Genomic DNA, 16398 nt, shown 5'->3' on the forward strand with positions numbered 1-16398 from the left:
TTGCCTTTAAAACAGAGTGTTTCTTGCACTGCCATCGGGACAAATATTATAAAAAATACCTGCTTTTTAAAATACATTAACCCATACTTGTTTGTACTAAGTTTTCCATTGTTTTTGTCCATATTTTTGCTTCACAGTATAAAAATAGCACTGTAATGTGGGAGCTTGGATGATGGCGACTTAAAAAACATCTAGTGAGGTGTCCTAACATTGGATTTCCAGAATCTGAAACCTTTTCGCTTTCAGCTATAACGTGTACTTGGTCTTGTAGCAGAGAATGAAACTAAGACTTATTTGTTCTTTTATAGACTGGTGGTTCTCAGACTGTATCTGTGTCAGAAGCACTGGATGACTTATGAAAAGAGGTTGCCGGGCTCCAGCCCCCAGTGTTTCTGATTCAGGAGGTCTGGAATGGGGCCTGAGATTTTCATTTTCTAACAAGTGATACTGATGCTAGCTAGTATCAGTGTCTGGGGACCACACTTGGAAAATTATTGATATAGACAGTCAGTTGCTGAAAAAAAAAACCAGTACAACCAAAATCCCCCAACAAAGCTTTACTTCATTGTTACTCTTTGCATTGGACCGTTGAGAGATGCTTTGAGTTTACTATGATTGTTCTCTTTGCCTGAAATATATGTTTGCATAATTGTCTTTCAAGACAAGCATGCTGGGCAGTTGCTTTCAACATTTTAATTAGTGAGTTCTTTCCGTTGGTCCGCTATGGTTCTTTTCTTTCTTTCTGAACTACCTGTTTAAGGCTTTGTCCCTGTTCTACTCTTCTTCCTTCCTTCCTTTTCTTTCGGGTGCTAACAGCTTTTATGATGCAGCCTAGTAGAGGAGTAACCCACAGTCCTGCCGAGGTGGGCTGTCAGGATGCGCTCTCACGTAGAAACAGTCTACACTGAGCTCAGTCGTGAGGGGTCTGCCTTCCCGTGGTTTGGGGCATGTTGACAGCGCGTTGGGTGTAACTCTGTACATGGAAGCTTACCACAGAGATTGTGCCTGTTCATGTGTAAACACGAACATCAATGTCAGAGTTAAGTCTTTACTAGTCAGTAACTTGCATATAACTTGCATATAACTCCTATACCAGGAGTCATATACTTTTTAGAATTTACTTGAAAATTTTGAACGATTACTGTGGCGGGAGACGTGTTTTGATTGTGGTTGCATCTAAGTGGTTCTCTTCAAGGGAACAGCTTTTTCTCTTACTTAAGGTGAGGAGATTGGCAAAGAAATCTTGAGCTGAATAAAAAAAAATAGCCTTTATCCAGTTAGGTAACTAAATCGAACAGAAGCAAGAATAGTTTTAGGAAGGTAGGTGTGGAACTGTAGAAATGAGGAATGGGAAGGTGTGAGCATGCTCCGTGAGGAGAGTTACACATTCCTTTCTTACTTGCTCACTCCCATATCAGTGTGGGCATGAGAAGCTTTGCAGTTGTTTTAGTGTTGGTTTCTAAAAACACCGATATTTTTTCTTTCTTTGTGTTGGTTTAGTTAAAGTACAGAGCATGCTGTTTGACTTAAGACAATTCTGAAATCTTTGCTCAATTTGTATACTCTCTAGTCTTTACATTTAGGTACAAACTTTGCTTGATTTTTTGATCCCAGGAAGACAGGGGTAAATCCAATAGGATATTTTTCCTGTTTTGTAATAGTGTCCTTGTTTTTCCTAAATAGAATGGCTATTTGGGGGCTATGGTTTTTAAAATAAAAGATAGCTTCAGCAGAATTAGATAAGTAATCTCTTGTAACCCAGGAAATGTCTTTAATATCTTTTCTCTTAAAAATTGCTTTTTATATGTTTAATAGCTCTCGTAAAGATAATACTATTTTCTAGCCAAATATCATGGGTTCTTGCATACTTAGGGAGTTTTTTCCAACGTTGTATTTTATGAATGGTTTAAATAGAAAGGTGTAGACTGTTAGATCCCAGAAGACAGGGACTTTGTTTTGTTCACGAATGTATTTCCAACACTAAGAACAGTGCTTGAAGCACATTCGTGGAATGAAGGAAGGAAATCCCAGAACTTGAGGTCGTATATATTGTATTACTTAATTAGTACCACGAGGTGGTGCTGTTGTACCATGAAATTCAAGTTTGTACTTCCTAGGCTGTCATTGTTTTATGTAAATCCTATAAATAAGCAAAATTGACTACCTATTATGTTTATTGCCTGCTTCAGTTATTTATCATTTTAGCATGTGATTAGTCTTTTGACTACATGATTAGGTCAGGCAGTGAGATCATAACCTAAATAAAGAACATTTGGTTCACATTTTTATCAAATGTTAAATGAGATAACATCTATAAAAACCTAACACAGTACCAAGTTAGTCTCCTTTTCTCTCTCTTATTTTGTATGATAAGGCTTTGTTAAATTTCTATTTGTTTTAAAATAGTTTGCCAGAATTTTTCTAATAAATCATCCATAAACATTAAATAATATTTAAGTCTTTTCGATAGCCAGATTTTAAAAATTGATAGCAAACCTAGATTTTACTATATTCTCTCCCCCTGCCAATAAAAGGTTTTTTTGCTTCCGTGATTTTTTATGGGGTTAAAAATAGTTTATTAACGTATAGCTCTATTACATATTTGTGCTTATATCACAGTGTGTAAATTAACTATAATTTGTCTTGTTTTCATTCCTGTTCTGAAACTAAGTGTTGATAAGTTAGTTTTGTAGCTTGGGCTTTTTTTTTTCCTTATGATTAAATTGCCTTTTGATATTTTGTTTCTGTAATTGTCCTCAGACTGAAGTGAAATCAGAAGAGGGCCCTGGATGGACAATCTTACGTGATGATTTCATGATGGGAGCATCCATGAAAGACTGGGACAAAGAGAGTGATGACGCGGATAACCAGTGAGCCAGGGTCTGGGAGCGACTCGGATACATAAGACTGTAGAGGAAACACAGCGTACAGTCATTGTATTTTTCTTAGCAAAATGCTCTGTGTTCTCAGAGTTATGCGGCTGTGAAGCTATCATTTGTAAGAAAGCCAAAAGACTTTTACTATTACCAACTTGGGTGTTTTCTCTTTTCGTGAAAACTTTGTTAAATTAAGTTTTTCAAACCTTGTATGATTTTAAGCATTGTTTCTCAAACATGTAAAAAGGAGTATTACTGCTTAACTAGCGAGATGCACATTTTGCCCAGATCATTATAAGTTTACGTGTTGGTCATGGATATTGGTATTTTGTTGCAGTATCAGCAGTTTCTAGAAATGCAGTGCTTTTCATAATTAAAATGAACTCCCTGAAGTTAATATTTTTCAGGTTTCCAACTTTACTGGTTCTGTGTGTTTGTACTTTCGTGAGGGGAGTTTATGGCATTTGTTTTGGTGAGCTATTGTGAAACCTGTGTAGTGTAATTTAACATGATAGTATTTCTGATTTAGCGTGATGATTTCATTTTTAGAACTTGTGCTATGTAAGATTTAAGAAACACACCAAATCTCTGCTTTTCTATTATGTCCTTTTATATGCTAAAACATACATAAGTGTTAGGTTATTTTTGTATGAGAGATTTACTGAGGTGGAAATTCTCATGTTTAACTTATGCAGTGAGGCATAATTTCTTAGAAAGCATATTTGACGTGTTTTAGACTCTCGCCCTGCCCCAGCTTTTCCCTGACACTTGAATTAGCTTAAATTCTCCTGCTTGGTTTGACTGACCAGGGAAACAGGAGAGTTATTAGGCTGCAGGTGGTCTCGTCGGAATGCTCCATCTGTTTGGAGATTTGGTTCCTTGGTGCTCCCGTAAAGATGATTAAATTAGGTGGCTTAGTATCTAGATGTTAAACCAAAAGAAAGTAAGACTGTTGAATATAATTCCAAAATTTCTTTGAGACTAAGTCTAAAATCTAAAGTTTATAAAGGAATTGTTTAATAACTGTGATCTGTTCCTTTTAAAAAAGGGATCCATTCCTTTTCCCATCTTTCCATCATAAAAATAGTTCCCTTCTACCACTCATCTGCACATACTTGCATGCTCCCCTTGAACTTATGCTGGAGCGGAGAGGTGTATATTTTCAAGCCCATTTGAGTGTTACAGGTATTACCTATCCAAGGTTAAATTAGTCCATGACCTGGTACTTGTTATCATAAAGGAAGGTGTACACTTAAGATATCAAGTGATGCATTTTTGTATTTATCCCAACTTCTGAACTTAAGTGTTTTATTAAATTATAGAACTACCATTTTGTCAGGTAACATAAATAAATGCGAACCAATACTCCTCCAAATAATAAGAGTGCTCACTATCATGATATAACTTACCGCAGGTGGATATTTCATTATCACTTAACACATACATGATTTTGAAAAAGAAAATTCTTTGCAGCAGTTAAAAATTTGTTCTCCCCAGAATTTAAGATTATATTTCTTTTTTGCTCTTAATCTTGTTCTGGATCATATTAAAGCTTTGCAAAAATTCTTCTGAATAGTACATTTGGATGATAGAAATGAGTAGGTAACTTTTTATTTACTAAAATATTTTTGAAACATAAACTCACATAGTTTTTTAAAAAAATTGGGCAAGATTTTTTAACAGAAAATAAGGAAGAGAACACAGGCAGATATTCTTCTTTCAGAAATTATTTATTCTAAAATAAAGGTGATTTGCCAGTATAAAAAAAATTATCACTTATGTTAGAATGCTATAAAGCATATTCAAAGTACATGAAATAATTTCTGTCATAAAAGTGGGATATTTTGTATGTTTTAGTATTGTTGCATCTTAGCTATGCAATATATAAGCAAAATACCATCACATTTTAATATAAATCCAAGGATGAGCCTATTATTTTAGAAACAAAATATATATCTTGAGATGAGTGTTTTAAATATTTTAGCTCTGGCACCTCTTCCCCAAGTATTTTACCTACAACATTTAAATTCTTTTCACATCAGTCAGATGGATCTGCATCTGTTCCATCTTCCTACATTGTCTTTGAGTTAACTAGGGAAGAGAAAAAGAACCACATTTCTAGATCTTCCCTGCTTTATCTCGATATAACAATATTTGGATTTTATTTTTGTTAACTAGTTAGAGTATTGTAATAATAAAAAGACAATTTTTATTTGTTTAGAGAGACTATGGAAAATAGTTACCAGGTAACCTGTAACTAGCTATTATCTTATCCCCTTATGTGGATATTTAGATGGCTGTCGTGAATGTTGTCAATATTTAGCATAGTTTAGTGTTGGTTATTAATTGTTTTTAGGCATTGAGCTCTCAGAGTCAAAATTAATACCTGTTTTAGGCTGAAAACACTTAGAATCATCTTAGTAGTTTAGCACTTTAGCTTGGAGTCGGAGTATTGGATTTATTTTCAGGTTACTTAGAATTCTACATAGATCAAATATTATTCTGCTCATTGAAAAGCGTACCGTGGAAGCCCTTTAGCTGGAATGGTCCGAAGGCTCACCTTCGGTACTCGGGGCTGAAAATGACCCGCGAGGAGGTTCCAGAAGGTTTATTTGAGGGTAAGTCCCAAGTTCTTTAAAATATTTTGTGTGTGTTTTACAAGGAAGTGGAAAGGGAATGTTTATATTCTGGGAAATCTTAGGGCTCTTTTGATTACTGTGTCTTGCATATATGAATAGACCTAATATTCAGTGACCACCAACTAATTCTGCCACCTGTGCTGGTCCTCAGGTGGTGAGAGTGTAGTACTTGGTTACAAAGCCTTCTGGTTACAGTCCACAGATGCCTGAAGATGCCCTAGTTAAACATATAATAGCAGAGACTTCCCAAGGTTGAAGTGTGAACAGAAACGTAAGCAAACTGTAGATATAAATTGCGTTGCTGAGAAGTTAAAGAAATTGTAAGGCCTAAAATGCCTGTAAAGGAAGCCTCCACAGAGAGTAAGTATTTCTATCGCAGAGAAAGGAGGAGGTCAAATAAATGAGGCAATACTTTTGCAAACTTTGGATAATTTTTTTTGCTCCCTGTTTAGCTTTATTTCCTTTTTGTTGTTTTTATCTTAGATTTTTATAAATACATGTGCTGAAAAGAGTCCTAAGTGAAATGGGATGGAAGTTTTATTTCTTTGGGCTTTTTCATGACTTTAGAGTACCATTATTGTGTTTAGTATGTTGCTATGTATGTGCAACATGAATTTCACTTTTAAATAAACATTTGAGGGGAGCCTTATGGCACAGTTGGTTGAGTGTCTTGACTCTTGGTTTCTCGGTGTCATGAGATCGAGCCCCGCCTTGGGCTCCACGTTCAGTGCAGGGCTTGCTTGGGAGACTCTTTCTCCATTTCCCTCTCAAATAAATAAATGTTTTTAAAAAATAATAAACATTTGAAAAATTAGTGAATATGTTTTTGAACCTTTGTAATTTCTTAAGAAAAGCGTGTATGTATCTGTGTCTGTCTGTCTGCCTTAGCCTAGATTGCTATACCAGAATATCATAGACTGGGTGGCTAAAACAACAGACTTTTTTCATAGTTCTATAGGATAATAAGTTCCTCAACTGAGTGCCAGCAGATTCGATGTCTGGTGAGAGCCCTCTTTCTGGTTTGGAGACAGCTGACTTCTTGTGTCTTCGCTCAGGGAGGAGAGAGATCATCTTTTCTTGGTCACTTTTATAAGGGCACTAATCCCCTTCATAAGGGCTCCACCCTTGTGACCTAATTACCTTCCAAAGGGCTCCACTTGCAAATACCATTACATTGGGGATTAGGGCATTAATAGATGAATTTGGGAAGACACATAGTCTATAGCAGTATGTAAAATAGCAAGTTGTACATTTTTAACTTAGATGTGGAATAATTTTACGATTGCTTCTTGACTTAAATTAAAATGAGAAAGTTAAGCGAAGGAAGCAGAATTCATTCTGTTCTTTCCTTAAATGCATCTCTTAGGATTAATGTGATGTTTGTCTCCATTTGGTATGTTAGTCATAGGTAGACCGTTAAGCCCTGCGGATATTTGCAGGAGCGAGGAAACCGTGGTCTGAATTTTGGCCAGCTGGATAGATGAATCTTAGCGACTATTGCAGCCAAGGTAGGCCTGGCGAACTTCTTCACTGGGTGAACTTCTCTGAAGCTTGACTAAATTTATTAATCAAGAGGACCTGTGAACAAATTTGGAAGTAGGATGGTCTTTAAAGTCCATGAAAGACATTTACAACCGTGATTGATCTTTAACAAAATACTAAGTTGTAATAACTTTAATCAGAATTTTACAGATGGAAGGTATCTTCTAATGCTTCTTAAATAATTTTAGATTTTCTGAAGAGTGCTTTCTAGCTTAGAGAACCACATGAATATTTTTCATCCAGGCTACTAAGCATAATTTTAGGGAGTTACAGTTACGGGCTTTTTGTCTAGATGGTTGATGAACCTGTTGTGCTCAGGAGAGGTGTCCTCTGAGACAGTTATAGAACATGTTTTCTTTTGTCCAGCACTGCTCACCTGTTCCCCCTTTTCCCCTGGTCCCTCCAATTGCAGGGGTATGTATTGAGCTGTCTGTTAAATGCTCTTTTTAGGCAGCATTTACAACCAAGGATGTAAGCAAGGATGTGTGTTATAGGACTGAGCTAATTCCTTATAATTTCAGTGTCCAAGTCAGTATTGTCCAATACGGTTGTCTGTGTTGCTGGATATGTTATATCTCCACTAGCACAAGTGGCTACCGAATATTTCCAGTGTGGCTAGTGATACAAAGGAACAGAGTTTTAAATTTTATTTAATTTTAAATACTTTAAATTTTAAAAGCTGCACGTAGCTAGTGGTGGTCTATCTAACTATGAAGAGAGTAAAATTAGCAAATATTTAGTCTGATAATGAATCAGTAAGCTTTGAAATCATATCTGTGAGTTCTTCTGATAAACTTTTATGGATATAATATAAGCGTATATAAATATTTGGTGTAATTTTATTGATTAAATCATTGTCTGTTTCTTTTTTCACTATTTGTATTTTGGAGAAGATAAATTAAGTTGCTTTGTAATTACATTATTTCCCCAGGTAGCTATTGTCCTTAAATATGAGGCCACTGTTAATAACAAATAGCATTTCGTTTTTTTAGTGTAATTGTCTATAGTTTTCAGAAGGAATACATCCAACTTTAAATCTTATTGATTCCCTAAAAGAACAGATTTATGATACGTGAACAAGGACAGTTGGAGAACCGCCAGACCCACAGACACCAGGCACCACGTAGGCTAGGAGGTTCCCTGAAGAAATGCCTTCAGTCACAGCCCTCTGGAGTCGTCCAGCAGTTCCAGTCTATTCCAGTACAAGCCACATCCTGCCAGAGCAAATTCAGATTGCAGATTTGGGCAAAAAAACCCAAAAACAAAGAGCACAATGAGCATTATTAGCACAGCCAGTTTAAAATGATGAGGTGTTAACCACATTTGTATAAATAACAGTTTTTCTAACCCCTGAATCATTATCCTGCATTTAAATGCAATCGGTTCATAAACATCAAAGCGAGAACACCAAATTTGTATGGGGTCAGGACCAACTGGGGCTCCGAATGGAGAGACAGCTGAGAGCTGTGTCCTTAATGCGTGGGTGGCCTCACAGCTGTTGATTTACCCTCCGGCTACTAGACAGTTGCCTTTGCGCTTGCAGAACCAGACTTCAATCTGAGGTAAAAATGCATCCCCTTCCAGGGAATGGACATAAACAATAGATTGACATCAGCTCTCAAAACATCCACACGGCGGCCAGACACAGCAGTCGCCCTGAAATAACTGCGTATTACCAAGCATAACATCGGGGTGTTTCTGCATGATACTTGTCTTCGTACAGTAACACCGGGCTGTCTTCAATGTATTACAAATGTAAAAGCTCATAGTTAGAAAGATTCAAGGTGATACTACCCTTCTTGTAAACACCAAGAATAACTAGATTGTGCGACCCACAACTGCCATATTCTGGTTCTTCCACAGACTCCCGAATAGACTTGATGGTAGGTGAAATTACGTATCACTCGCATATAAATCCCGCCTGGGCATACACTTGTTTGTGTAACAGGAATTTGGATAATGTTCCACCAAGCCCATCTAGCACAGTGCCTGCTATGTAGTAGGGAGGGTCTCCAGAAACGTTCCTTGTCTCGCACTTGGAGGATCAGGTGCTGTGCCTGTAGATTTGTCGTTCATTTCTGATCTGTGTAATTGTAAATGTTTCTCCCCACAAAAGTTTACAGTCTGCAGGTAGTAGATCCATACTGAGACCCAGTAAGTAGCCCTACTTCTGGAAACCCTCCTCAGGAAAAGACCCTGCTTACAAAAATGCTGTGTGAACAGTATTGTAGTATAACATTGTTTTTAATGGCAAGGAATTTTAAACCACTTACAGCTTCAGTGATAAGTGATCATTTACATAAACCTTGGTACTTCTGCTTTTCTGCTGCCCTTTAGAATGATGGCAGTGTGAAGACACGTGTCAATAATGTTAACTAAAAAGGTAAGATTAAAAACACGGACAGGGTAAGTTTTTTAAATGCCAAAAGTTCATTAGATGAATATAAGAATATATTCTTTATTAAAGAAGATAATTTTGACATTTTGCAAGACAAGTCTCACAATGAGTAAAAAGATTCTGACATTCAATGAGATATTAAAACATTTTTTGCGTACTTAGACTGTTCCAGAACTTAGACTCTAAATACTGTCTTGCCTAGGACACTCTTAAGTATTGATATGGAGAAGTGCAGAGGTAACTATATCAAGAGTCCCATTTGCTACAGTCCTACTTTTTTTTCTTTTTCATTTAATTTTTTAAAAGATTTTATTTTTTTATTTGACAGATAGCACAAGTAGAGCTGTAAGCAGAGGGAGAGGGAGAAGCAGGCTTACGCTAAGTGGAGAGCCAACATGGGGCTCCATGATCCCAGACCCTTAGGATCATGACCCGAGCTGAAGGCAGACGCTTAACCGACTGAGCCACCCAGGTGTGCCCCACTTTTTCTTTTTTTAAATTTTAATAGTTACCTTGCTTTGAACATTGAGCATGAAAAATTTTACTCTTTCCCCCTTGTGTCACTTTGTGTCTCTTGATTAATAAAAATTTATTTTGAAATGAGAATCTCTATTTCCTTGACTTATTTTAAAATGTTGCCTTTTCATGGTCAACCATCTTTTTTGACAGGTCCCATCCATCATTCAAGTTTAGGTTAAAACAGAACAACTAATAATAATAACAAACATTTATACAGTAATTATTATAGGCCAGATACTATTTAAATGTTTTATAATGCACTTAGCTCACACAGTCTTCCTATAACCCCATGAGCTAGGTGCCGTTATTGTCCCTAGTAAATCGATGAGGGAACAGGTAGTAGATTCAATAACTTGGCAAGGTCACACAGCTAATACAGTTAAGTCCAAGCTTGAACTGACAGAGCTGCTGTACACAACACTAATTTCCTAATTTTAGATGATACGAATGTCTTACAGAAAAGGAGATTCTAAAAGAAAATGAGATTACAGAAATTGAACTTTTGCTCTGGAAAAATAACTGGACATGTTCTATTTTTCAGTCACATTTACTTAGGGCAAAACCTAAGGCCTGGGTGGGGAAGGTAGAGGGGACAAGGCGTATCAAAAGGTGAAAATCTTCCTGGCAGTGGCAAGTTAGAGTTTCAAGTAGCATGTCTTCCCAGGCTTCATTTTGGTTGCCTCTGTCTGTTTATTAAACCGTGTGCCGTTGGAGAATTTATTTTACGTCTTGGATATGTCTGGTAATTAAAATGTTTTAATTATCTGGATTCTGCAGAAATGGAACTGCATGACTACTAGAGTGGGATCCCGTAGTTTTGTCTCTTAGGACACGACTCTGTTGCTCTTTTCATTACCAAGATACGATATATTGCCCATATGCTTCTCTTTGTTAATTAATGGTGTTTTGATGATTCATAAAAATGCTAAGTGTTGACATATTTGCTTTTAAGAATTTAGATATTTCAGTTATGCTTTATACAGGAAGACTAGATTTTAGCTTAGGATGTTATGGGCTAGGAGATAACTAGAATTATGGAAGTTCCATTGTTACTGACTTAGGATCTTTCCTTAAAATGTGTTTGTTCAACATGTCAGATTGTAGCTTTCATTTTCTTGTGCAGTAGTTTTTGTCATACAGTGTTTTTCCTCCGGAAATGAAACAACATCATGGGAAATATTCTTGAGGTGACACTGTTGATTAGTTTTTTAAATGATTTTACAGCAAAATGATGTTTGTATGATTGTTTAATAAGCTATGATGAAAATACTCAGAAAATTGAGCATGTTGGTTTCCTCCATATAGGAGGTTGTGAGAAATACCACTGCTCTCCTCTAGGTGGCATGATTGAGGCTATCATTGAATTAAGTGATTGATCAAATTTTTTTCCCCTTCAACCAGATGAGTGCCTAGTCTCTGAACAATCAAATACGACTGTGGCATTGATTAGATTTAATTTTTACAACTGTTCAAATAACTGGGTTGACCTCGTCATTGTCTGTTGTTTAATAACCTTAATTAACGTTAAAAGACAAAGATCTCTGAAAGAAGCAAACCCCAAAATCTTATCCGTACGGACCAGGCAGCCAGAATCCTGTTTGTGTGTTGTTGAAGTCGTTCTCAGGTCACAGCACACACCCACTTTTTAAAATTTATTTCTTTGGTTTATGGTAAATAGCCCGCCATTGATAGAAACTGTGAAGATACTGCCTTTGTAAAGGGCACATAGGTATGACTGAGATCATCTAAGGAGAAAGCAGAAATTGTAGGAATTTGGATCACAACAATTTTCAAGTTAACAGGAAAAAAACCTTTCAACTGAGTGAAGTTCTAGTTTTGTGAAGCCATCTACTGTCTCTTAAACATGGAAGATCAACATGTAAAAAAATCAGTAGTAGGTGACCCCTGAGCACTAGAGGACATGCTTTTTTCTGTATACTAAAATGAGAAGAAGACAGAATTCATTTTTACTTTTAAAATTCTTTTATCAGTTGTTCGTTTTCCCAAATTTAGAAATGAATTTGTACACAAAATACATGAAATGCTTGTTAATCCCTATTATTAACATCTTGTATCTTCTTCCTTTCCATGTGAGAGACGGGCTGTCATGGGGCTCAGAAGAATCCTGACCTTTTAAAGGCTTCAGTTTTTGGGTGGTACATGTTTATATCAACGCTAAAGCTGTACAAGGAAGTATTTCCAAATTTTAGCTCTGATAATGATTATTAGAATCTGAAGCACAAAGAATAAAAAAGGCTGGAAATATGCAAAATACATCACCATGGTAACGGAGAAAAGCTGAACATCTGACATTATTGATTCAGATTTTAAAGTGCCTTCGTTTCAAAATAAGGTGACTATCTGGGACAGTCCTGGTTTACCCCTTCCGTCTTATAATGTATTTATGAGTATCATCCTCTTGGTGCTCAGGTTTGTGTGATAAATCATACGGTCACCCTCGTTACAAGAGCTTACTTTTCTAAGACTTAAACATCAGGAAAAGTTTGTAGCCATGAGCCTCCAGTTTTATAGATTATAATCTACCCATATTACCTTGCTTTTTAAAATATTTATTAAGTACATTTATACTTTTTAAAATATTTATTTACTAGTTTTTCCTCCTAACATTAAAAAGCTACATTCAGGGACGCCTGGGTGGCTCAGTTGGTTAAGCAGCTGCCTTCGGCTCGGGTCATGATCCCAGCGTCCTGGGATCGAGTCCCACATCGGGCTCCTTGCTCATCGGGGAGCCTGCTTCTCCCTCTGCCTCTGCCTGCCATTCTGTCTGCCTGTGCTTGCTCTCTCTCCCTCTCGCTCTCTGACAAATAAATAAATAAAATCTTTAAAAAAAAAAAAAAAAAAAAGCTACATTCAGCTCTTTTAATATGCAATTACTATCCTCTGTTGGTTTTTGTCTCATTTTCATTTTTTTAAAAGATTTTATTTTTATTATTTATTTGACAGATCACAAGTAGGCAGAGAGGCAGGCAGAGAGAGGGGGAGAAGGAGGCTCCCTGCTGAGCAGAGAGCCCAATGTGGGCCTTGATCCCAGAACCCTGAGATCATGACCTGAGCGAAAGGCAGAGGCTTAACCCACTGAGCCACCCAGGCGCCCCCGTATTCATTTTTTAATTGCAGGATAATTGAGGCAACAGAAAGGCAAGATGGTTTGAAATATAGGTTGTCAACTTTGCTAATGAAAATGTACACATTCAGATTTTCACAAAATGATACCCACCAAGATGATAGCAAATTCACTCAAAGGATATGTATCTTAAAAAATGAAAATTTCACTTTACATTGTTATAGTCATTTTTTAAAAATTATGGGTGCATAATCATGTCTTTATCACTTGCTTTCTCTTTTCCCCTACTCATCTTTTATTTGTATTTTTACTTCGTTGAAGTACTTCTCTCTCTGCCCTTCTCCCCAGCATCCTAATTCTGGCTTCTTGCTTTGTGCCGCGTGTCTGGACTGCTGAGGTGCTGGGGTTAGGGAAGTAGTGAGACGCTGTCAGGGCCAGGAGCAGACACATACCCTGACTAAGGAGAATGCTGCTGCTGGCTTCCCTTTATCAACATTAACATTTTATGAAGCGTGTATCCATCTTAAACTCTATGACAACTGTCCCCATATGTTCATTTATATCAGTCACTAAAAGCTAGTTTAGTGGATGACTTTGAGCAGAGGCGAGAAAGCAGATTTCCGTAGGCCCTGGGACTGACAAAGCCCAGGCCACTGAGAGACTGCCTCCCAAGGAAAGACTTACTCCCGTTGGAAATCTCAGAACAGAAAAGTAGTGACAGGTGGAGATGTAAGTGCCCAAAAGCCACAAGCAGTAATCCATCAGCTAATCATAATTCCAAAGGGTAAGATAAATGTTGCCACAGAGTATCAGTTAAAGTGTGAGTTTATCTCTGCTCTGCGATTTTTCTCTAGTCCTTATCTCTTGAGTTGATCCTTTTATCTCTGACCACCTCGGATCTTTTTAAGCTTTCTCCTTCCTGCATTGTCCCCTCCTTATCACTTCTGTTTTAGATTAACCTATAGATACAAAACGGAGTCAGTAATTGGATTATTTTTCCTGGGGAAATCACTAACCTTTCCATTTCATTATTCTGAGAGCAGAAGTTTATTTGGCTACAGAAATACACACAGAACATGAGAAAATTTTTTATAAACCAAAGAGGGGTTTCGAGTTGTATCATATCAAATTAGAAGAACCTAAAAGGCTTTGAAGTATTTTCACATGAAAGGATTATTTTGCATTTAGCAAGTGTCGCTAAATTCTATAGATTTCTTTTCCCTACCTCCTGGTTTTATAACACTTGAATCCCTTGTGGGAAGCTTTCAAAGTTGTTGCAAATGAAGTTATTCTTTCTTCAGAGTCAGGAAGGACCTATTACATCCTAAACTCTTGCCTAGCATCCGCAGGGTAAAACCCTGAACAGGAATGAGTAGTTTTGATATCAGACATTTGTAGGAATTCCACATTAATTAAGTGAATAGGCCCATTAATGAGCAGAGAAGGGCTAGTGGTCGAAACAGCTGCACCCTCTGCCTCTCTGATCTGGAAAACAAAGAAGTCCATTTTAGGGCGTTGAATAATTTAAGAGACCTTAATCTGGAATTTCTGCTTAACTGGGCTTCTGTCATTCAGAGTTCTGTTTGCCAGAAGTATATGTTCTTGTCCTTTCCTACAATACATGGGAGCAAAATACCAGACTGTTTAAAATAACTGAATGGGAATGTACTTAGCAAAACTGCCAGGAGGCCTAACCATGAAGCAAAATCTCACTAGCATCTTCCCTAGCTTTTTCAATCTATTTATATCTGAGAAGGAGTAGAGGCCACATGTGTTTTATGACACAATCTCTGACAAAAATGAAGAAGTGAGAGGATATGAGAACAGCGAGTGACATTTAATGAGCACATACTAAGTGCCAGGTTTGTTGGAAGCATTTTGTGTACCTCGTGGATGTACTTCAGTCCTCAGTAATCTTGTGGGTTAATAAGTGTTGTCCCCTTTTCACAGATGAAGAACTAACATAGTATCTGCATCACGTGGCCAGAATCACAAAACCAGAAAGTGACTGAAATTTGAACTCAAGAGCACTTGACTGTGGAGTCTGTCCTTTAACCTTTAGCCTTTAACCTCTCCTGCCTCCTTGAGGTAATCAAGATGGCTTATACAGCTTAAATACCTTTTCGAAGTAATCAGGATGATCCCGATGAGTTACATACGCTCTTACCATGGAAACTGTCTGAAGTCCCTCCCACATAATAAGATCTCAATAAATGTAGTGGATATTTACTTCTTGAATATAGAAATGAAAAGGCTCTGAAAGAGTTATTTAATAGAAGAAAGGGTCCATTCGTGATTCCCAGGGACGCATCACTTACAGTCTTAACCCATTTACCTCTTCAAAGGGTTCTCTGAGAGGTAGAGGGGACTCCACTCCTGCTAGCCTGAGTTGCTGTACTTGCCCATGCCACATTTCATCACCCGCTCCCTGGTCCTACCTGCCTCGGCTTTGCGGAAATTAGAAGCAGTCTCTTAGGCTTAGGCCAGGGGGTCTCAGGGGTTGTTGAGTTAGCAATAAGTGCTCCGTGAACTAAGCATTGTGGCTTAGTTTAGCGCATGTTTCTGTTGGGAAGGGTTGTCAGAAGAATTTATTACTTATATTGTTTTTCTAGAAGTGAAGTAGATGGACTTTGGCTAATCTCTCCTACTCTAATCTGAATCCACTTAACCTCAGGTCAGTTTGTGTCTCTACCATGGAGGTAGTCTCGCTGGTTTGCAGGGAGGCTGAACCTGTGACCTCCACAGAGCATCATGACGGAGGTCACCCGCCGCAGCATCTTGGGTCACAAGCTCTAGTTTGCATGTCTTGCTCTACTTTCTAGAACATACGAATATTCACTTCGCCCCCTTGGTGTAGAGCTGATCTTTTTGCTGTTCTCCAACTGAACTCAAAGGGATAGCAGCTTGATGAGTCTGGGGGAGAGCTAGCCCCACAGTAGCTTCTTTTGATTATATTTCTGTTGGCTACTAGAATAGCAGCTGGTTATCCAGCTCTTTTCAAGACACTTCAATTTGAAACTGGCCTTGAGGAAAGGAAACTGCTAATGCTGATTCATCTGTAACTTTCAGAAGCAGATTGGAACAATCTCTTTATGTCCGAGTTTTCCAGTGTGCCCTAATAGGTAAAGAATCCCATGTTCAAGGCAGTTCAGAATATGCTATGTTTAAAGACCTGAACAATTTTTTTTCCTGCAAGATTTTCAGAGCCTTTAACAGGATGATGGGAATTGTAAATCTGCAAGAAGGAACAGGGCCTGCGTATCTCCCAGACTTCCATCGCCTTGGAATCCATGTTTGTCGGACACGTTCTGGTACCATTTTACATAGGGCATCTTGGTC

The 16398-nt window shown here is 37.6% G+C and overlaps 1 protein-coding gene across 1 annotated transcript in view; it reads left to right on the forward strand.

The window, feature by feature from the left end:
• Positions 1 to 4113, forward strand: part of LOC111151045 (ribosomal RNA processing 15 homolog) — a 40032-nt gene extending 35919 nt beyond the window's left edge. The window contains exon 5 of the mRNA XM_022508767.1: positions 2761 to 4113. Coding sequence (XP_022364475.1) covers positions 2761 to 2874 — 114 coding nt within the window. The 3' untranslated portion in view covers positions 2875 to 4113. The remainder of the gene's footprint in view (positions 1 to 2760) is intronic.
• Positions 4114 to 16398: the final 12285 nt, after the last annotated feature.

The sequence above is a fragment of the Enhydra lutris genome, unplaced genomic scaffold, assembly GCF_002288905.1.
Source record: "Enhydra lutris kenyoni isolate GAN:26980312 unplaced genomic scaffold, ASM228890v2 scaffoldscaffold25, whole genome shotgun sequence".
In the NCBI taxonomy this organism is placed as follows: domain Eukaryota; kingdom Metazoa; phylum Chordata; class Mammalia; order Carnivora; family Mustelidae; genus Enhydra; species Enhydra lutris.